The sequence below is a fragment of the Triturus cristatus genome, chromosome 4_1 (genome assembly GCF_964204655.1).
Source record: "Triturus cristatus chromosome 4_1, aTriCri1.1, whole genome shotgun sequence".
NCBI classification, from domain to species: Eukaryota; Metazoa; Chordata; class Amphibia; order Caudata; family Salamandridae; genus Triturus; species Triturus cristatus.
The window spans coordinates 476685964-476708706 of NC_140585.1; the positions used below are offsets into that span (position 1 = coordinate 476685964).

General features: G+C 41.2%; 1 protein-coding gene across 11 annotated transcripts in view; it reads left to right on the forward strand.

Moving 5' to 3' along the window:
* The window catches only part of PIK3C2G (phosphatidylinositol-4-phosphate 3-kinase catalytic subunit type 2 gamma), a 2048585-nt gene that overhangs the window by 612407 nt on the left and 1413435 nt on the right, over window positions 1-22743 (forward strand). For all 11 annotated transcript variants that reach the window (XM_085652678.1, XM_085652687.1, XM_085652677.1 and 8 more), the window contains one exon: window positions 21709-21779. In XM_085652678.1, the coding sequence (XP_085508804.1) occupies window positions 21709-21779 (71 nt within the window). The remainder of the gene's footprint in view (window positions 1-21708; window positions 21780-22743) is intronic.

A 22743-nucleotide genomic window follows, 5' to 3' on the forward strand; every position in this document is an offset into this window, starting at 1 on the left:
CTCGGACAAGACGGAGGTATTCATCCTCGGACCCACCCCCTCAGCCCGGGACGACTCGTGGTGGCCGGCCACACTGGGAGCAGCACCGACACCCACCGACCATGCATGCAACCTAGGATTCATCCTCGACTCCTCCCTCTCCATGTCCATGCCGCAGCCACATCACCCCCACCTGAGAAACCTACACTGGCTCCCCGTTGACAAGAGGATCACCTTCAAGCGTCTCACCCACGCACACAAAGCACTCCACAACGCCGGACCAGCCTACCTGAACAGCAGACTCAACTTCTAAACCCCGACACACCAGCTCCGCTCCGCCAGCCTCGCCCTCGCCGATGTCCCCCGCATCCAACGAACAACCTCCGGCGGCAGATCCTTCTCCTACTTCGCCGCCAAGACCTGGAACACCCTCCCTACCCTCCTACAATACACCCAAGACCTGCTCGCCTTCAGAAGACTCCTCAAGACCTGGCTCTTCGAGCAGTAGCGGCTCCCCCTCCCCTCAGCGCCTTGAGACCCTCACGGGTGAGTAGCGCGCTATACAAGTACTCTGAGTGATTGATTTGAAATATATTTTTTTATTATGGTGAGATGGTATCCCGTTGAGAGCTAGGAATGGATACTGTCAAATGTAGGTGCAGAGTACAAAGCGAATGTGAAAAAAGACTAGCTTAAAACTGCCTGTTCCCAGAAGGTAGATGTAAAATCAAGAGGAGTGAGACCTTCAACCCAATCCATGTTAGGTCAACATGTGTCTGCCCTTCTCAAGAACCTATCAGAGGTTTCTGGCTAATCATCTGGACAATTAGGTAGTCACTCTGCTATTAAGTGCCAATCCGTGAAAAGAAAGTGAAAGATAATTGTTTATAAACTTACAAAATTTATCACAGTGGCAGTTCATAAAAGTCCACTATTTTCAGCACCTAAAACGAGAGTTCTAGATGTTAAACATAATTATTGACAATGGAATGTGATTTTCAAAGAAGGGTTTAAGCTGCATTATTAAAATCACCCCAACCGTGTTATGAAATATTTAATTGCCAACCCACTATCAAGTAGGGTGCTAGGATGTAACTCAAGCCTTATTTGATTGACTTAAGCAGTGTTAAAGAGGTTTACAACTATATGTAGACATGTACACTGGTTAGGTACGACAACACCAACAGTATTATGTCATCTGTGATAAAAAGCCACAGGGTGGAAAAAGGACTCATCTCCCATCCTTCAAACCCATGTTTATACCATTCTCAGAGATTAGTCAGGCTTCGAGAGCCAAAATTAGCATGTGAACTCTTCCAATTGGTAGGGTTATAACTATTATATATATCAAGAGTAAGCAGGAATAGCAGTGCCCTTCATTTTAAGGACACATTCCTTTGCTCACCTTTATGCATTCATGATAGAAATTGGGTTCCTGTTTGGCAAAGATATACACTAAAGCCAGACACAAATCACCACTCTAGTCAGGATAAGCTAGATACCCAACTGAGATAACCTGTGATCACCCTCCGGTACCTTGGCGCAGATCAGAAAGGCTTATCAAAAGAGACAATGCATAAAGTGTGCAACACCACACATACACACACAGTAAAACAGTGAATACTCCACAAAAAGACTCCACGCAGGTTTAGAAAAATAACATAGTATATTCCGAACAATTCAAGACCACAATTATACAAATATGATTATTACTTTTCAAGTTAAGGGCATTTGAAGTATGTAGGTAAATACAGTGCTTTGACAGCACTCCTCTATTCAAGGTAAGGAAGGCCCCAAAGACCTTTTGATTCCTATCGCAGCCAAAGCAGTATTTATACCAGGCTCCTGGCGGCAAGCACAACACAGATCATCTGCTGTATACGAGCAAGCGGGTCGGCTTTGAAGGACCTTGCGGGTCCAGTTGCACCCAAACAGTACCTTACAGGGGAGATGGTGATATTGAGGGAGCAAGGCATCGTCCTCACTCCATGCTGGACAGTTAGGGAGTACTCTTGCAGCAATCCCCATGTCGTCAAGCTCCGAAGGGTGGCTGCAGTGCGGCGTCCTGGGTCCAGCGCAGCAAGGCTTAGCAAGGTTAGGAAACCCCATAGAGGGGAGGGGCTTACGTGTGGTGTGGCAATGTGTCATTGTGCCCTGTAAGGAAGGGTTATGTAGCACCTGTGGTGGCATCTGGACACTTGGGCTTCAAAAGAGGACATTGCTCAAACGTGATTCAGGCAGGCAGGTGTGGCCATGCTGGTTGAGATTCCCTCAATGCTTCTGCGTATTTGGTTGAAACAGTGCTCTCAGTCACGACTAAGTGGAGCGCTCTTTCATTTTAAGGTGTGCTGCCGATCAGGTGCAATGTTACAGCTATTGTACTCACAAATGGCAGAGTCCCACATTAACAAGGGACAATCCAATAAGCCTTTGGCGAACACTTGTAGTTTATCTCAGCAAAAAGGTAGCAGGCAGTAGGCCAACAACACAAGGTAGGTGGTAAAGTGGTAGTCAGCTCAGCAAGCAGTAGGCCAACACAGCAAAGCAGTTATCAGAGTGACAGCCCCTCCTGGAAGCACAACAATCAATTCTGGCAGTGACCAAATGTAGAAACAGCAATGTCTGGTTTCAGGTCTAAAAGTGTTTGATCTTAGGGGGTCAAAGACCCAGTACTTATACTCAAAGTTTCATTTGATGTAGGGGTGTCTTCAAAGAAGTTTTCTGAAATGCACTAGGATCCCTTTCAACCCAGTCCTGTCTGTCAGGCTAACCTTCGGGGGTAAAGCAGTGTTTTGTGTGTGGACAGGACGCTACCTATTGAAGTGTGTCATCCCTTCCCATTCCTTCTTGTCCACGAAGACCCATCAGAATGCAGATGAGTACTCAGAATGCAGATGAGCCTCCCCTGTCTGTGTTTGTGGCTACCTAGAGGGAATGCACAAAGTGTAGTTGTCTCAGACATGCATTGGAGACAGGCTGTCAGGCACAAAGAGCAGAAAGTACAGAGAAATTTCTTCTTTCTAAAAGTGACATTTATAAAATAGTAATGTTAATTCCAGCTTCAACAGTGAGGAGGATTTATCATTACCATTGCAAGCATATCAAATGTCAAGAAGCTACTCCTCTCTGATCAGGAATTGCAGCTTAAAAGTATATTAAGGAAGTCCCAATGCTGGCCTGCGAGAGGCGTAGGCCTCACAGTAGTGAAAAACTAAATAGGCAATTTGTCACTGCCAGGACATGCAAAATATAAAGGTACATTCCCTACCTTTTACTTTCATAGCCCCCTACCATTGGGGTTACTTAAGACCTACCTTAGGGATGACTTATGTGTAATAAAATGGGTGTTTTAAGGCTTGGCAAGTAGCTTTAAATGCCAAGTCAAAGTGGAAGTAAACTGCACACACAAGCACTGCAGTGGTAGGCCTGAGACAGGTTAGAAAGGCTACTTATGTGTGCTGCCAACCCAATAGTAATGTTTGGATTGCAGGCCCTTGATACATGGTGTACCGCTTTACAAGGGACATACCCATACAACAAATGTGCCAATCATGTACACGCCAATGTCATCATGTTTAGGGGAGCAGCACATGTACTTTGAGCACTTTATCACTGCTAACCAGTTCTAGAGTCCTGGAGCCAACAAAAACAAGGTCAGAAAAAGAGGAGGATGAAGTAAAAATGTTTGGGGTAACACTGCAAACAAGGCCATTTTCAATAGTTTGCTACTTTCTTTGTCCATCTTGGTAAAGAGACCAGCTGAAAAGCAGACAGCCGCTTCATATGCGCAGTGGTCTGTAGCAGTTTGGACGTAAGGGTTTAGATTATGCAATGCACAAGCATTATGGGGTCCGTAGTTCAGTACTAAAGGAGTGATAGCCTTCACAACAGCACACACGTTATTTTTTCTTCACATTTAAGGTGAAGAGGGTCTAGGAGGGGTTATAGGCATAAGGCCTCACACAGCTTGGTGTAAAACCATGTACACATTTTTGGAGAGTTAAATCCAATGTTCTCTGTAAATATTAAGAAAAATCATCTGTCATAATAATTACAACTCACACTTTCAAAACGGAAAAGTTTGGCATTATGGTGAATGATGGTACTATGACATTTAACTATGTAAACTAAATATGTATTCCTGGATATTGTGTCTGATAAATATTCTAAGAAATTATGTTTTTAGAAACTGAAGTCAAATAAGGATCAGTGAACAGAGTTGCAAGTCCTTAATGGGTAGTATGGTCATGCCATGGATAGGCTCATCCATAGAATGTTCTCATTTAGACAAACTTTATGGCTGCGTAATCAATAGACCAATCTTTGGCCCTTTTAAAATATACTCTGTTCTGGATCTTTCAAATGTTTCTGTATCATAGGTTTATCAATCACTATCCAAAAAGATCGTCTTCAGAGTGTCCCTGTGTGAGGTAGTGTCTCTTTAATTTGGTGTTATTTCCTCAACACCAGATTGTGGAGGGAGGCTCAATGAATTGCTGCCTCACTTTCCTTGTTGTAATCCCCACATATGGAAGAGCACTGGTGCATCTCAAAAGGTATATCACCCTGCTAATATTGCAATGGGTGTGCCATCTCAGCTCCCAAGGCGTATTCAATCCAAGATCTATAGATGTAGTTGATAATGTGAACTTGCATTTTGAGCAGGAACCACAGAGGAAATGTTCGTCACTTTTGGCATCGCCCATAGAGTTGTCTGGGTGTTCAATCCTGAGGGATTTGGTATGGTGTGTACTAGAGTACCTTTAAGATTCTTACCTCATCTAAATGCAAACATGGTGTTAACTATCTCCAATTCGCCAGTATTCAGGATGTGCCAATTCTTTACAATGCTTTTTTGAAAGAAAGTAGTTATTTTACTAAAAGTATTCACACAAATCAATCTGTCATCTTTAGAACGTTGATAGGTCTTCAAGAGAGCATCTCTGTTGTTACGCGCTCTCTCCTTTGCTGGATTAATCAGTTGATGAGTGGTATTTTCTGATTGCAAGTTTTTGCTTCAATGAATCTGAATGTTTGTCAAATTTATCTGTTTCAGAACAACTTTTTCTCACTTGTAAAAATTGCCTAACTGGCAAATTATCCCGTAATGACTTGGGATGGAAACTGTCATGTAGCAAAAATTAGTTCAGTGCCATTGGTTTCTTGTAAAGTTCAGAATGTAATCTCCCATCCTTTGGGTAAAGTAATAAATCTAGGGATGGTAGCTTCTCTTTGCTCTATTCACAGGTAAATTTGATACTATCATTTATAATGTTGAACCACATTTGAAATGCATCATCGATGTAACATCTCCAAAACTTTAGGTTCTAATGAAAAGAATTTAAATCTGAATAAGCATGCTGACATGTCCAATGACTCCCTTATGTTGTGAGAAAAAGTTTATTTCGCCAGGCCGAATTGGCAGTTTAAAACTGCACTACAGGCTGCAATGGCAGGCCTGAGATGTTTTAAAAAGCTATTTTAGTGGGTGGCACGAGTGCTACAGGCCAACTAGTGCAAAAGAAACAATTGATGGACGGAATGGTTGAAAATGAAAACATTAACCCCCCCTCACAAGAATCTGGGTGTAATCCATCATTCTTTTGCTCACTACACCACCCCGGTTAGGAGTCAGCCATATGCAAATCAGTCTTGACCCTGTTCCTTATAGGAACAGTCCAGCCCTAACTGTCAAGCCAGGTCCTCCCTAAACAGGCCAACTGATAGCATTTGATTTGCAGACCCTGTGTAACAGGTATTACCATATACTAGGTACTTACAAGTAAATCTAATGTACAAAGCAGGTGACAGCTAATTTTACCAAGCAGAGAGAGAGCACAAGCACTTTAGCACTGATTAGCAGTGGTAAAGTGCAGAGTGTCCTAATGCCAACACAAAGGAATTCATGAACAGGGGGGGTGAAGGCAAAATGTTTGTGTGTGGGGGGAGGGGTTAAGGAGGGGTAACTCTGCAGAGAGGGCTAAGTTCCACACAAACCAATATGCATGCACACCAGAGTAGCTCTTCACTGTGCTGTAGAAGAACCTGTATTGCCACTGAAACGATGATGACTTGTGATGTATTAACATGAAATGACTATACAGTGTAATGACCACTGCAGTACAAGCATCATACAGCTGCTGGGTTTAACTCATTGTCGCAGTAACTACATGAGAAAAGAGCTTGATAAAGACTTTGGGAATTTGAAGAGTGTTCACCAACTCTAATTCTGAACCATGTTTGTATTTCTACCAACTAGCTTTAGTTTATCCTTTAGTAGCAGGATGCATGTTTTCTGTCTTGTGTTTGCACTCCCTTTTCTAACACGATTTCATTTTTACGGTTACTTTCATAGCACCTCTACACCAAGGTTGTGTTGTGGTTCTTTGGTATGTAAATAAGAAGCTTAATAGAATTAGGTCACATTATACGTAGACGTAACTTCGTATAACAACATAAAAAATTCAAAGAAAATATTTGCTACGCTCCTACTTAAAGCTAGATAAAATTATTGTCTCACTGAAGTAGCCTTTCAAATAACCTTACTTTTACCATACTCATTCCCAGAGTAATGCATATCCAGAGACAATGACCAGTCTTGTAATTATATTGATCTAGAGAACGTTTTTTCATTGAATGAGTTGTGCCAAATAAATTAAATCTAATCATTGTGCATCAAACGTCTTGTTAAAGTTCCTTTCAAATTGATTTTATTTTGTGTTGAAATTTTGTATTGTATTTTACAATAAGAATACATCATGAGAATAAAAAACAAGAAGGCAATAAGATTGGTAATAAATAAATAACGAAATTTGTAAAAGTGAAAAGTAGCAATAATTACATGGCATTTGTTATTTAAAAAGGTATACAGAAATGACATATGTGAATAAATATAGTACTAATAAATATTTAAATAGTTGAATAGAGAAAAAGATAGAGCGTAAGCAAGCAAACAAATAGTGAAGGGAAAGAACATTGGGCAAAGGGGAGGGGGGAGAAATGCGTGAAGAGTAAGAATTAGAAATATGTAAATGATATAAATAATTGTTATCACAGGAAAGTACTTACCTTGTAAAGAATAAGACAAAGTAGATTGGGGATAAAAGAATGTCATAATGTAATATATGAGAAAAGAAGAAGAATATAAGACAGTAGGATTAATAGAAGGGAATGAGCCAGGATACGGAGAAAAGAGGGAAAAGAGGGAGAGAAATAGAAAGGAAAAGTATATAGGAAGAAAAGAAAAAAAAAGAAAAGAGAAGAATAGAAGAGTAAAAGAGGTTATAAAACAGAGTAAACAAGGATATAGAACAATGAATTAGTCTTCTTGATTGGGTGTGTTAGGAAGAACACGAGGGACAGAAGAATCAATAACTTTTGTTTTTAGAAAGGGTGACCACGTCTGAAGAAATATGTCAGCTTGATCTTGAAGATTATAGATTGTTCTTTCGTTTGTATCATGGCTACCAACCATTCTTCCTGTGAAGGTGGTGAAGATGATTTCTAATGACGTAGAATACATATTTTAGCTCTGGCCAAAGCAGTGTGAAAAAGACGATGTTGTGGTTTGGAGAGTTTTGGGGAGTGTCTTAAATCATGTATCAGAATATTGGCTGGTGTGAGTGGCAGGTGCAGTGGCATTATGGAGTGCAAAGTAGTACCAATATAATTCCAAAAAGATTGTATACTTGGACATTCGCAGACAATGTGGGTTGTGTCGCAGCCAGAATTGGAGCATCTCCAGCAGGTAGTATGGGGAAGAAGACCAGCTTTATGTAGTTTGACTGGTGACCAGTGCCAATCATGAAGTATTTTGAATAAACAGAATTTGAGACTCCTTTATGTATATTCTCCAGGAGCTGTTCCTATTCAGTGTCTGTGTAAGAGATTGATAAACAGGATTGCCATTTACACTGAAGATCATGAGAGAGGGTTTTAGAAAAAAGATGAGATGTAAAGATTTTGTAGAGACCGGAAGTCACTCCTTTAAGTTTCCCCCATGTATTTAAATAGGACAGTATGAAATGAAATTAAATGAAATGTGGTATTTATAAAGCGGGAACTTTCACTCCAAAAGGAGCCTCCTGGCGCTGTACAGATAGCAAACTTAGCGGTGGAGAATGGAGACCTAGATGAGGGCTGGGCAAAGTTCGTCGGGTGCTCCATAGATCCAGGTCTATAGGGCCTTCCTAAACTGCATTTCAGATTCTATTGATCTCAATTTATTTGGCATAAGATTCCAAGCCTTTGCACCTAACACAGTTGCAGACTTCCCTCCCCGCTTTTTAAGTTTAAAAACAGGCGGTTTGAGTAGGTTTGTAGATGAAGATCTAAGTGTCCTTGCTGTAGTGTATGGTGTGAATCTTGTAGAGAGATATACTGGCCCCAGTCGGCAATTAGCTCTGAAGGTAGTGACAAGGAGTGAATAGAATTCTCTTGTGTAGCGGGAGCCAGTGAAGAGTTTTTAGCGCTGCTGAGTCTGAAGCCCTATTGGGAAGTTTTAAAACCAATCTGGCTGCTGCATGCTGCAATACCTGTAGCCTCTTCAGGGTTGATTTATTGATCCCTGCCAGGAGGCTATTACAGTAGACTAGGCGCGAAAGTATTATTGCCACCGCCACTGTTTTCCTCGCTGAGGGCGGAATCAAATCAAAAAATATTGTCATGGTTTTAATTAAGCCGAAGCATGTACCTGCCACCTTAAGTGCATGGGGTTTGAAGGAAAGGGAGGAGTCAAACCACTCCCCCAGGTTTTTGGCCACCTCCACAGTGGATGGAGGGGCTGCTGCATCCTCCGGCCACCAAACCTTGGGTTGAAAGGGGTTATCTTTTCCTATCAGCAGGATTTCTGTCTTATCCGTGTTACATCGGAGGTGATTGTTTTTCATCCATTTGATGACCTCCATGAGACAAGATTTGAAGTTTTCTTCTGCTTCCGTGGAGTTTTTATCATGGGACAGGATCAGCTGAGTATCGTCAGCATAAGATATTGTTTCAATCCCATAAGCTGAAACGAGGGAAATAAGTGGGCCATGTATATATTAAATAGAAGTGGGCTAAGTGAGGAGCCCTGTGGGACTCCAGTGGTGATGGTGCGTTCTGAGGAAAGGAAGGTGCCAAGGGAGACGGCTTGCCTCCAGTTGGACAGGAAGGACTTGATCCAAGCCAGTGCCGTGTCGGAAATGCTGCAAGATTTTAGTCTGGCCAAGAGGATGTCATGAGAGATGGTATTAAAAGCGGCAGACAAATCGAGAAGGATCAGCACTGCCTTCCTGCCTATATCTGTGATGAAATTCAGTGTGTCTGATATCTCTAGTGGTGCAGATTCTGTGGAATGTTTCAGGCAAAAGCAGGATTGTCGAGGGTGAAAAATCTGGGCTGTTTCAGAGAAATTAGAGTTCCTTATAGACCATTCTTTCAGTAATTTTACCCAAAATGGGCAGTAGGGATATAGGCCTATAATTGGAAAGATTAGATGGGTCCATATTTAGTTTTTTCTTTAGTGGCTTCACTATAGCAAATTTCCACTCATCGGGCACCATGCCGGAGGTAAGAGAGGAATTCATAATGTCAATAATCACAGGATTTACTATATCCATGATATGATGTAGTATCGTTGGGGGGCACGCATCCAATGGCGAACCTGATTTCCACGGTAAAATAGCTTTGTGTGTCTGTGAAAGAGTTACAGTTTCAAAGGCGTGAAGGACGGGCCTATCATGCCTATAGTCCGGCTCATGTTCGGTAACAGGTTCTTGTGAACTTAAAGTTCCAAAATCATTTTGGATGTTCTTGATCTTGTCCTCAAAATATTTTGCAATATCATTGCAAAGAGTTTGAGAGGGAGGAACCTCTGAGTGAAAGGCTTTGAAGTCAATAAAGGAATTAACGATTGCAAATGTCTCTTTTTGGTTTTGCTTCGCCATAGCTATTCTGTTACCAAAATAATCTTTTTTTGCTAATTTAATAGGTGAGTGATATAGTTTCCTGTAAGTTTTAAAGATATGTAAATTGGCTACCTAATAACCCCTTCTCCATCTACGTTCTAGTTGTTTACAGTGTAGATGTTGCTTCGCTAGGTCTTTTGTAAACTATGGGTCATTGTTTGATATTATTTTACCCCTTCTGGTAGTGTGCTTGGATGGAATTAATTCCTCACTTATAGTCGTCATCCAAGTGTGGAAGCGGTGGGAATCCTCTGCTGGCTCACCAGTAAGAGTTGGCGTGTTTTCTTGGGCAATTTTGGGCAGATTGGGGTTAGTGGCTAGCAGATGCCAGTTACGCCTCGGCCCACCATGGGACTGTTCATGGCTACCTGTACAGTCTTGGGTATTAAGATGGCCAGGGGGATGAAGAAATGGTCTGACCAAGCCTGCGGGATAGGTGCCTCTATCCGAAGTGAGGTGAAGATGGAGCAGACTCTGTCTAACGTATGTCCTGCCTTGTGTGTCTGCGCCTTAACCAGTTGATTCAGGCCAAGGGAAGTGATTGTTTCCAGGAAGGTGGTGACCCCAGGGTTGTTACCACATTCTAAGTATAGATTTATATCTCCGAGCATGTTAAAATTGGCATATCTAAGCAGAGCGTGATTGAGTGTTTCCCCTAATGAGTTAAGAAAAGTACTGCTATTGCCAGGAGGGCGATAGATCAAAGCCCCAGAGAATGAGAATGATCCACTTATAGCGCAGCAGAAGCTGCCATGAGCGGAAGAAAAGAAGGTGTATTCAGAATCTGTTGGATGACTCAGACACCAATGGTCAACTAATCCATTATCCGATATTATGTCACCTAATAAAGCCCTATCTGCAGCATTTCCCCTGTCTAATGGACCTGTTTTATCTAGAATGGGATCTTGCTTCAGATTCCAATCCTCGCCAATCAGATATTGTGATGCATAAATTTCTGTTAACAGACGGGACAACTGAAGAAAGAATGACTTTTTGGAACCCCTCGAAGCATAAACAGATCCTACACAAATGTGTGAGTCACCAATTCGCAGTTTAGCAAATACATAACGCCCATCCGAGTCGGACCACATTTTTAAGACGGTAACGGGAAGTGATTTGCGAATAAGGATTGCAACTCCACATTTGCGGAGCGGGCCAGCGTCTGTGGATTCACCTTTTTGAATACTACTGTGAATGACCTATGCCACCCACTCCCTGCATAGCTTGTCAGATTCTAGTGTATCTAAAAGGGTTTCTTGCAAAAAGGCCACATCCACATGTTTAGACTGAAGATAAAAAAGTACTTTCTTCCGTTTAATGTAATGGGTGAGACCATGTATGTTCCATGTGATTGTACATAAGGGGTGTGTTTTTGTCATATTAAAGCAGAACCAATATTGATAATAGAAAATAAAACAATATTCAATGTCCTTAGCTAGATGAGGAGAGGAAGAAATTAAAAATAAAAGGAGGAAAAGGCAAAAAAGAGGTACCCTGGCTCCGTACAAAAACATAAGTATTTGGTTAAATAAGAACAATCAAAAGTGAAGAATTAGGGTTAGACAGATAATAATGTAGAAACAATGCAAGAAGATGTTTTTTGTTGTTTTGGGAGTAGAATAATGGAAAGAGGGAGGGAAGGAATGAGGGTATTATAACAGTTAAATGAGAGAAGAGTGTACAAATAAAAGAAAGTTGGGGATCCTAGACTGTGAACCGCAGGTCTGGGCGCACTAGAGCACCGCCGTGGGAAAGGACCCCACCAGAGAAAAGAAGGAAGTAGTATGGCAGGTGATAGTATAAGATAGAGAACCCATGATAATATATTGGTGAGGATACTTGAATACGATAGAAGATGTCAGAAGAGTGAATATGAACAAAATTAGGATTTAGTAACTATGGAATTCTTCGTAATAGGGAGAAAAATTAACAATAAAATCACATATACTGGTCGAAAAGAGAATACATTGCACATAAAATAGGCATGAAATGATATTAAGTTATTAATTACGTAAGATGAAAAATTATAAAAAAAATGTAATTAAGCAATTAAATATCAAAATAACTATATTCGAACATGGCCTTTGGCAACATGTCATAACTTGTAATATTGACAGTAAAATATGAAAATCTTATTAAAATAAAACAATAAGAATATAAAGGGGAAGAATACAATATATGATGGCAGGGTTAAAAGGGTTCAAATATCATTGGCGTATGATGGAATGTGAAGTACTAGCAATGAAAAAGAGCTTAAAAATGGTGTGGCACATACTAGTAATTAATATCAGAGGTATAAATAGAAAAATATATATTGAAATAGTATACTGTAATTGAAGGTAACGTACTGTACTATAATATGATGGAAACGCAGGCAATCATTATAAGAGAAAATAGCATCATAGATACAGAATTGGATAAATAGAGAGTAGAGTAACAATACTGACTATAGTTAATCTAATAATGTTTGATTATGATAACATGTATAGGCAAACAAATTAATTCTAGTATTAATAATAATGAATGAAGACCAATAATAAATATGAGGTCTACTATTAACTATATCTAAGCATATAAGAACCAATTGAATAACAGGAAGTTGATCAGTCCGCATCAGAGGAATAATACTGACTATAATTCATCTAATAATGTATGAATATAATAACATGCAGAGGCAAACAAATTCATTCTTGTATTAATATTAATGAATAAAGACCAAGAATAAATATGAGGTATACTATTAACTATATCTAAGCATATAAATAACCAATTGAATAACAGTAAGTTGTTCAGTCCGCATCTGAGGTAGTTTTAAGAGAGGACCTAGATTTGTCTCTATGCGGTTCTTGTGTAAAAGTACAAACAGATTGCAAAGCTGAGTTTTTATCTTCTTGGGAGCGACTGGCTCTTTCTAAATCCCTACCACGGTGCCTGAAGTTATTAAGGTTTGGTCGACTGCACTCCGGCAACTGCAAGGAGAAGGAAGAGGATGGTTGAAACTGGTCACGTTGTGAGGTTTGTGTTTCCATGTCTTGAGGTTTGATATCTAGAAATTTCTGTAGATGTTCTGGATCATAAAAGTCTTTAGTATCTCCATTTCTGGAGATGCGGAAGCACGCAGGTTCAAACAGACCATAATTGATGTCTAGTTGTCGTAATTGAGGTCGCATGGAGAAAAATGCCTTCCGTCTTTCATTCGTCTCCTTAGAAAAATCAGCTGCCATGTGGATGATATGACCCTTAAACAAAAAGGAGCCATGCGAGCGAGCTGCAGCCAGTAATTCTCTTGTTTGCTCATGACAAAGGAAACGGGCAATAATTGGTCTCGGACGCCCTGCAGGGTCTTTACGTGGGGGGCCAATTCTGTGAGCTCTTTGAATTTCTAGAGGGGGAGTGAAGAAAATGCCAGTCAGGTTTGGTAGGATACCGCAAAGAAATGCTCCGGTGTTTTGGCCTTTGATATGTTCTGGAAATCCAAAGAAGCGAATGTTGTCTCTTCTGCTGCGATCTTCTAAGTCAATGATTTTGCTGTGAAGAAAGAAAATGATCTTGGCCTGTGTTTTGAACTGAATCAAGACAATTTTCCATTACCAGTATTCTAGAGTCAAGACCTTCAATTCTGGTATGAAAGCTTGTGATGTCTGCTCTAATTGACTTAGTCTCTTCAGCCAAAGATGTGATTGTGACATCCATATCTTCCAGTCGACGACTGACCCCAGAAATTTCATGCAATATACGTTGCATGGTCTCCGCTGGTCAGTAGCAGGGGCGAAGCCTGAGGCAAATTGGTTGAAGAAGATGCATATCCTTTCGTTGGCATGGCATTAGATTGTTTCAGAACTTCTGCGAAGAGAAGTTGTTTAGTTTTTTTGCTTCCGTGCTTATTAGTAGACATTTGGATTTTACGTTTGATGGAAACTTTGAAGTAGCGTAGAGACGTTGTTTCATGACGTAAAGCAGTTGTATATAGTCGATTTGAAAAAACTTATTGTGAAAGACAGCTGAAGAAATTTATAAACATGCTTACAACAATATTACAGCTGGCAACTGTTTAGTCAATAAATGCAGAGATTAGCAGTATGTCATGTACATTAGTAGCGCAAACACAGTTTGTTATAAAGAGCATGTGTGGAGGCAAAGAGAAGATTTCATGAGAGATATCAACAATATATTAGAATTGCACAGACAATGGCTGAGAAGTTATGTATATTTTGAGGAGAAATGGAGAAATTGTCTTCCAGGTATTGATGTGTGGTAAAAAACAGTTCCACTGGAAAATTAGTCGTTAATTGTCTCCTCCTCAATTCACAAACTTATATATTTTGGCATATATAAGTATACTTTAGAGAAATGCAGTAAAATAAAAGGAGGGAGGCAGGTTCAAGGTAAGCATATGCTGAGGAATGTAGAGAAAGTCTCCTTAATAATAAATTCAGAGGAGAAAATAATGAGTTATGCTGTCAATTCCCACAAAAGACACCAATTTGTGACAATAAAGGCTCAATCGTATTTAAGGTGAAAGGCACAGCCTCAGGAATTAATAAATATGTCACTATAGCAGTAACAGGAGGCGCGGTCCCGTTAGACAAAAGAAGCCTCTTAAAACTGCAGAAAAAGGCGCGCTCGCTGTAAAAGATGAGGCAAAATGGCCCTGTCAGACTAGAAGGCGCGGTCTGAGGATTGCTATTTAGTCATTGAAAAGCACTGCCTCCCCTGCAGCCAGGCTGGAAGTTACCAGGAGGCACGGATTCATTAGTAGAAGGAGGCGAGGTTCAGGCTGAGGTAATGCTCGCTATTCCTGATGGCATAGAAGGCGTGGCCTTGTGAGGGAGAGAAGGCGTGGCCTAGGGCTACGTGCTGGATGGAAACCGTGGGGCAGAGCGGAGCTGCACGGGCACCTCACCAACGCTCAGCGTCGGGAAACCGCCATCGTGCGCCGCCAGGAAACTCAGCCAAACCTGTCCTTATGCCTTCCGACCACAGCTGGGCAGGAAAAGGAAGCCCTGCGGACACAGGTGAGTGAAGAAATCCCATCAGGGACCCATCCCGCGGCGGAGCTTACTCTTCAGGCGGCCATCTTCTTGCGTGGCCAGACCACACCTGTTCTTTTATTTATGTATTTTTTTAAAAATCTTTATTGAGACATCAGAGACAGAACATAAACATTGACAGTGAAATACAAAAAGGGAAAAGAAACATCCCCGATGTCCAATTTTTCCAATTTAAACCACCCACCCTGGTGGATCCAAACAGGGAGGGAGAATAGCAAAGAAAAAAGATATAAACCATATAAACATACTACGGGGGACTTTACACCCCAATAACTAATAATCCTTATTTAACCACTTGCTTAATGGTTCCCATATCTTTTCCCCTTTAGCCCTTGCCCGACTACCTCTTCTCCTAAACACAGAAATCTCCCAGTTGTAAAAATAGATTAATTTACTAAACCACACATGTATTGAAGGAGGATCCTGATCTAACCAGGCAGTAGCCAAACAAAGTTGTAATACAGCCATTATGATATAAACCAACTTCCTGTTAGCCTCCTCTATTTCTTGATTACAAATCCCAAGCATTATAATCTGGGGGGTCAGTGGGACTAGATAACCAAATATAGATTCTAGACGCGATTCCACTTTAATCAGCAGTTGATTAAGACTGGGGCAGGTAGCAAACATATGTGTGCTATCTGCTGCCAGCAGCCCACACCGAGAGCAGTGTATCCCCGAAGACCCCCCCCATCGATAGATACGCGCCGGAGTTATATATAAATCACACCAAGTTTTAAAGCATTTTACCTGCAAGCTTGCCGAAATACAAGCCGTTTTACTATACATAAGAGAGACTTCACATTCTGCCTGTCCGGCATGTAATACCATTTGCCATCTATCAAAATGTTTGGCTAAATCGTCCCCCATCACACCGTTTAGAAGTTTATATAACGAAGATGCTGTGGCTTGCCCTCCAAAAATCATATCTAATAAAGGAATTCTATACCGAGACATTAATTTTCTCGTAAAAAAATCCCTTATCTGTAAATATATTTTTTTTAAATTGTTCTTGATCCCAAATTTCTCTTTTAGAGCCTCAAAGGTCAAAATTTTAGTGTCAGAAATAAAATCCCCTACACACCAAATACCTTCTTCAATCCAGTGTTTAAAATATGCATCTTGAAATATATCCGGAAGTAGAGTATTATTTACTAAAGGGGAGTATAAATGCAACTGCCCAATCCCAACCTTTTCCCTAACTGCTGTCCAGACCCAGTAAGCTCCAAGCAAAACCTTAAATTTAACCCTCTTAAAATAGGCATAATCTATATGGCGCATAAGAAGTCCTCTGGCTTCTATCCCATAAATCAAACGATAAATTAATATTTCCCCACCTTGCAAATTCCCCCCGTTTAGCAATTCCCCCATCTGTTTCAACGCAGTTGCCCAATAGTAAGTTGGAAAGTTAGGGACAGACCACCCTCCCCTGTCTCTAGATAGAGTCATATATCTAAGAGCCCTTCTGCGGCGCTGCCCCGCCCATAAGAACCATGAGACTAACTGATCAAGTTTCTGAAGCCAGATTTTATTTATATCTAAGGAAATCGCTCTAAAAAAAGATAAAACTTTAGGCAAAAATATCATCTTAATGACATTGCTTCTCCCAATTAATGTCAAGTGTAGCTTATTCATCCTTTGTGAGTCGGATTTAATCTTCTGTATTAATGGTATCAGATTAATAGCCACTATATCCTGAATTTTGGAACTTATTTCAATGCCTAGATATCTAGCACTTGATGTTATCCGTGGATCGGTTAAAGTAATTTTTTCATTAATGACAATTTGCGTTTTAAGTTCGTTCAGATGATAGCCAGAAATACTACCAAATTGCAGGGTTAAATTATTTATTTTCACAAGAGTGGACCGGGGTTCGGTTGTTATAATGGCTAAATCATCGGCATATGCCAAGATTTTAACGTTCCCCCCTCTAGCAGGAACAGCTTGGATTCTTGGATCTGCTAAAATCTTCCTGATTAAAGGATCAATATAGATGGCAAATAACAGGGGGGAACATGGACACCCTTGCCTAGTGCCGCGTAATATATTGATTATCCCCGATTGGATTCACATTGAAGCTATTCTGGCACTTGGATCTTTATACATGCTTTGGATAGCTCTTATAAATCCCTCTCCGATACCATTATACTTCATAGCCGCCCCATAAAAAGGGCCAGGAGACCCTATCAAATGCCTTCTCAGCATCCAGCAAAATTAAAGCCATAGGGTCTCTTGTAACCTTAGTATAGTCAAATAATGCGATTGTCCGACGTATATGATCTATAGTTTCCCGTCCAGGCACAAAACCATGTTGCTGGGGAGAGACAATTTCTTTAATGACTAATGCTAGTCTATTTGCTAAAATCTTAGAATAAATTGTAATATCGCTGTTTATCAGAGTAATAGGCCTATAGGCCCCTAAGTCTGTTGCTGCTTTCCCTTTCTTTAAAAATATAGCAATCTTTGCCATTTTCCAGGATTCGGGAGGAGTATCTCCACTCTGTACTAAGAGAAACATCTCCAACATAATCGGAGCCAATTGAGTTCGGAAAATCTTATAGAATTCGCCAGGTAAAAAATCGCGGCCTACAGCTTTGCCTGGTGGGAGTGAATCTATAGCAGCTTGTAATTCTTCCGACCGAATCGGGGCATCCAACATATCCTGATCTGAAGAGGTCAATTGATTTAATTTAGCCTCCCTAAGATATCTTTCTCTTTCAGCTTGGATCCCACTGTTATCATCTATATCTTCCAAGTATAGCTTCTGGTAGAATCTCTGAAAAGCCAGAAGAATTGCACCTGTGTCAGTGACCAAACCGATATCTGGGTCTAAAATTCCTGCGATCCGTGTTAATGACTCCTTTTCTCTCGCCCGGACAGCAAACATATGACACACCCTTTCATTACATTCATAAAGCTTAGACCGCCAAGCTAGATATCTACCAGCAGATTTGGCAAATGAAATTTGAGTTATAGCCGATTTAGCAATTGTGATTGCAGTTTGTGCTGTCTCGGCCACCCCACCGTCTGAGAGTACTTTAATGAGGTTAGTTTCAGCTTTTCCTAATGCTTCATACAGCTCATTAATCTTTTTCTTCTCTTTCTTTTGAGTCTCCCAGCCAAACTGCGTCGTCTCACCCCTGATCCCAGCCTTAAGAGTGTCCCAAACATTTTGAACCCCTGTACTTCTCATATTATACTCTAAAAACCTAGCAATCCATTTTGCCATGTGGTCTATATAAGTCTTGTCATTTAGCAATGCCCTGTTAAAGGTCCAGCTAGATATTTGTTTTGGACATTTAATATTCAGTTCAAGGACCAGAGGGTTATGATCAGACATAACTCTGGGAAATTTCATGATCTTACTGCCCTGAACCATATTTCCCGAGACAAAAAAAGAATCCAATCGTTCGTGGGTTCTATACGGGGCGGAGAAGTAGGTAAGCCCCGGGTCGTTTCCTTCTGTTTGTGCCCATATGTCAACCAACCCATGCAATTCTTTTAGATGAAGAAGAGACTTGAACACTTTTGGTTTCCGCCCTTGATATATCAGTTCGGGGTGGTTAGATATCGCACAGCTCAGATTTATATTGAAATCCCCACATAATATAATTGGGGAGGGCCAGCCCACCAATTCTAAAGTCAGCCAATCAAAGAGTTCAGGATCATCCAATACAGGTCCATAAACAGAACATAGAGTAAATATATTGCTGTCAATTGAACATTGTACTATAACCCATCTGCCATATTTATCTGAAAGAGATCGCGTAAAACTAGCCAGACCCCTACGAGCCAATATTGCAACACCTCTTGTTTTACCGTCTTGCCTTGTCCATGAAATTAGTTGAAACCCATCAAAATCCATTATTTGTTTATTACTAGCGGCAACATGAGTTTCTTGAAGGCAGATAATATCTGCCTTCAAGATTCGAATGTCCTCCTTTATCCTGCGCCTTTTGACTGGGTCATTTAAGCCGCATATATTAATAGAGGCGATCCTTATACACCCCCTTATGGATAAAGAGCACATCGAATTACACTAAGTCCAGGATAATTTGGCACCAAAGAAAAAGGAAAAGAGTAACATCTAAACAATTCAAAAACACCACGTGAAATCCTCACCTTCCCAATAGGATCCCTTGCCCCCCGCTGCTCTCTCTTGGTTGGGAGCTCGCGCAGCCTCCAACACCTTGGGAGTGGGCGGCTTCTTGGACGTAGCGGCGATCTTGGAGCCGTTAGCTGCCTCTTTCAGTACGCCTCTTCGTGGGGCCATTCTACCGGCCCACGGCCACAGGCTCCCAGCAAGCCACACCCGTAGTATCCGGAGGCTAATCTGGCTGCGCGAAATGCCACAGCTAATCCCTGCAGCGGCTCGTGACGGAAGTTGAGATAAATCACGAAAAATAATCATCGGGGGTGACGAACTATATTTCCATCAGATACTTAAAAAACCAGGCGTAGGTTCCTGTGAGTGTCAAATCATCAACACATCGGTCGGGAGGTGACTCCGCAACGGTTACACGGCCGCCATCTTGCCTCTGCCCCAATAGGTGGCCCAGACCACGCCTGTTCAAATTGATTTTAGAAGTTCATTTACAGAACTAGATTTTTCATTAGGTCAAAGTGCTAAAGGTTCAGGAGAACAACACAGTTCAAAATTCATACCTCTGTCCAGTTGTGTTCCAAACAATTGTTACTTCTTCTCTAAATCCATCCATGGTGTGTTCACTTCACACAAAATGTATCTGTTAATAACTTTTTTGACATTTGACCTGCTGTTCGTTTCATTATTTTAATTCTGCTCGGTATTGTGATGCATTTTCACTACATTCAATAAAGGCATTTGTTTTCTCTGCTGTACGTTTGAGAGATTTGAAAAATTGAGCTGGCTGCCTCTCTTGCCAGTTAAATTCCCCCAGTGTCACGTTCAAAGTGGCAACTTAATTCATTTGTGATGTCTTTTTCTCTTCCTCTTGGAAAGCTCTTCTTTCCCATTGTTCTTGATCATCTAATGACTTTCTTTCCTTTTCTCTCTTGTCTAACATTAATGTTCACACTTTGAATGTAATAGGATGTTGGCAGTGGCGACTGGTGCAGATCTGGGGTGGGAGGGAGGGAAAAAAAACATACCTCCTTGCCGCGTCTCGCTGCTCTCTCCACCGGCGTCTCTCCCAGAACAGGAACAGAGCACATACGAAGCACCCAGGCTCTCCTGAGCCAATCACAACGCAGCAATGCAGCGTTGTGATAGGTCTGAGTGTTGTGGTTAGGCGTTTAGACAGGGACTGAGGGCCTGGGCATATTCTCCACCAAAGACAGCTGGCCACACATTCATGTACACGTAGGGAGTGCAAACCACTCCTCCCCTGCTCTGTCAGCAGAGCAGTCCCGCCCTGCCCGCAAAGCTGCTACAACAAGGGAAAAAAATGATAATAAGTTAGAGTATTTTTCCTTTATTTATACTTCTTAAAAGCTAATATGGGATGGGTAGAAACGCAGATATTTCCTTAATGAACTTAAATTACGCATAACTGGACGTGGACTTGGTACACCGGATTATGAATTATATTCAGCACTGCAGCAGCAGTGGTGGATTTCTAGCTTGCTAAATGGTGAACACTGGGAGGAGATGGATCTGTTGGCCAGTGAGTCCAAACAGGGGGCACTGCTGATCAACAGGGCAATAGCAATGATTTGGAAAGTGGGGACTTGTCCCTCATAGACCATTTGGATATTAGTCTGATGGTCGCCCAAACTGGAGAAAGGTGAAATAAACTGATAAGTGATGATAAATGAAATGTGACATTAGATGTAATTATAACAAAATCTCAATACAGAAAGTTAAAAAAATGCGAGTGTTGTAATTTAAGATGGTGGATTGATTTAAGTGAGGATGTTCAAGTCTTTGCTCATTTGACAGTCCGCCATCTTGTTTACCTTATCTCCTGCCCTACAGTACAGTGTTCATGTAGGTGTGTATGTTAGGCATGTATGCAAGTTCCTGTTGCCACCAGAAGCCTTGAGGAATATCTCTGCTGCAACCCCTGGGCTGGGAAGTTTTGGCCATGCCTGGAAGAGGTCTTCCTGAGTCCAGAACTTTTGACCTCATTGCTATCCATCAAGTGTTCCGGGGTTATTCGCATTTGAACCCCTAGTCTGTTTCCTCAAGATTTGAGTTGGCAAGAGGGACTGCAGACTCATTGCCTGACCTGCGTGCATCACTTGTACCATAAAATGTCATCCGCGGACAGGAGTTCCATTAATATACAGCATTTATTTTGGAGTACTGGCAATAAAACCATATTTGGATACCCAGTGACTGACCTGTGGGCTAGTGCGTTCCATAAAGACTATATGTGGACACCTGGGACCGGGTACTGCTTTTGTATCCCTGACAAGTTATATTTTACTTTCCAAAACCCTGACTCAGCAATTTGAGATTTTGGGGGGGATGCACATTACTTGCATGGCTCTGGTGCAATGAAACTTTATAAAAAGCCCAGCCAAACCTTAAACCATCAATAAAAACCCAAATCGCTGCTTTATAAAGAGAAAGAGCATAGGTGACTTTGAAGCGAAACAGATTGTATTGTTAGCTCTTTGTAGACTACCTTCAAAGGCCACCAAAATTTTCATCATTGAAGTATCAGAATGTATTCGATCATTTCTATTTCCCCTGGACTGTTCTTTAATATCTGCATCTGTCTTTTCTTTTATTCCATGGCCTACAGCATGAAGATGATAAGAGTCAATTTAACCTGAATGAACGAAAGGACTGCGCTTACATTCTCAGAGTATCGAGGTAGGAAATTAATATTCATTCCAACATCACTGATAAATATTCATGTTTGCTATTCTTATTTCTGAATTTTATTGACAAGCAATGAAATATTCCTCATTTACTTTTTCACCGAGTGCATAGCTCTGTTTCATACTCCTGCCCCCACCAGAAAACATGTTTTGCATGAAGTAAGACTTCGAAAACAGTAAAAATGTCAGCGTAATGGTTATTTACCACATACTGTAAACTAAATTAGATGAGCATGTCAATAAAATAAATATTCATGAGAGGAAAGGCATAAAATACAGGCAATCCATCATAAAGTGCTGTGAAGCATAACCATAAATTAATAGCAGATAGGGCTACTAGTCACGGTTCACAGGTAAGAAGCAGTAAATAAAGTCCTTATTCCAATCGTTTTACTTATTGCTTCCTAAACATGCCCTTAACGGATCATAAACTGTTTTTTGATTTGCTTATTGTTTACCTTCAACATTAACACTTTGCATCTATCCTTCATTAAAAGGGCATGGTTGTGAAAACCAAAAACCAGAAACACATGCGTATGTGAGCTTTCCAAGTTCACCTTTTTAAAAACTGCGCTTAGCTTACTTTTTCCTCCATTAACCTGGATGTTTGGCAGTATTTCCACCTCTTTCTTAACAGTCTAAACTTAAACAGTATAATGCTCATGAGTATTACCGCAAAACCAAGCATTTGCAACGCAATAGGTCTAATTTACGCAAGACCTATTACACTACAAATGGTTGGCAACTTGGCGTCACGGACAACAGGTGGGAAGAGGAGGAGAAGGCACGGACATCTGTAGGCAGGGAGAGTTGGAGGGGCAGGGAGAAGGCATGGGCAATGGGAGGGCGGGCGACCGGGTGGGTTGGGGTGGAGAGGAGAAGGCGCGGACAATGGGTGGGAGGGTGGGGAGGGGAAAGGAAAGCACAGACAATGGGAGAGAGGTTGGAGGGGAGAA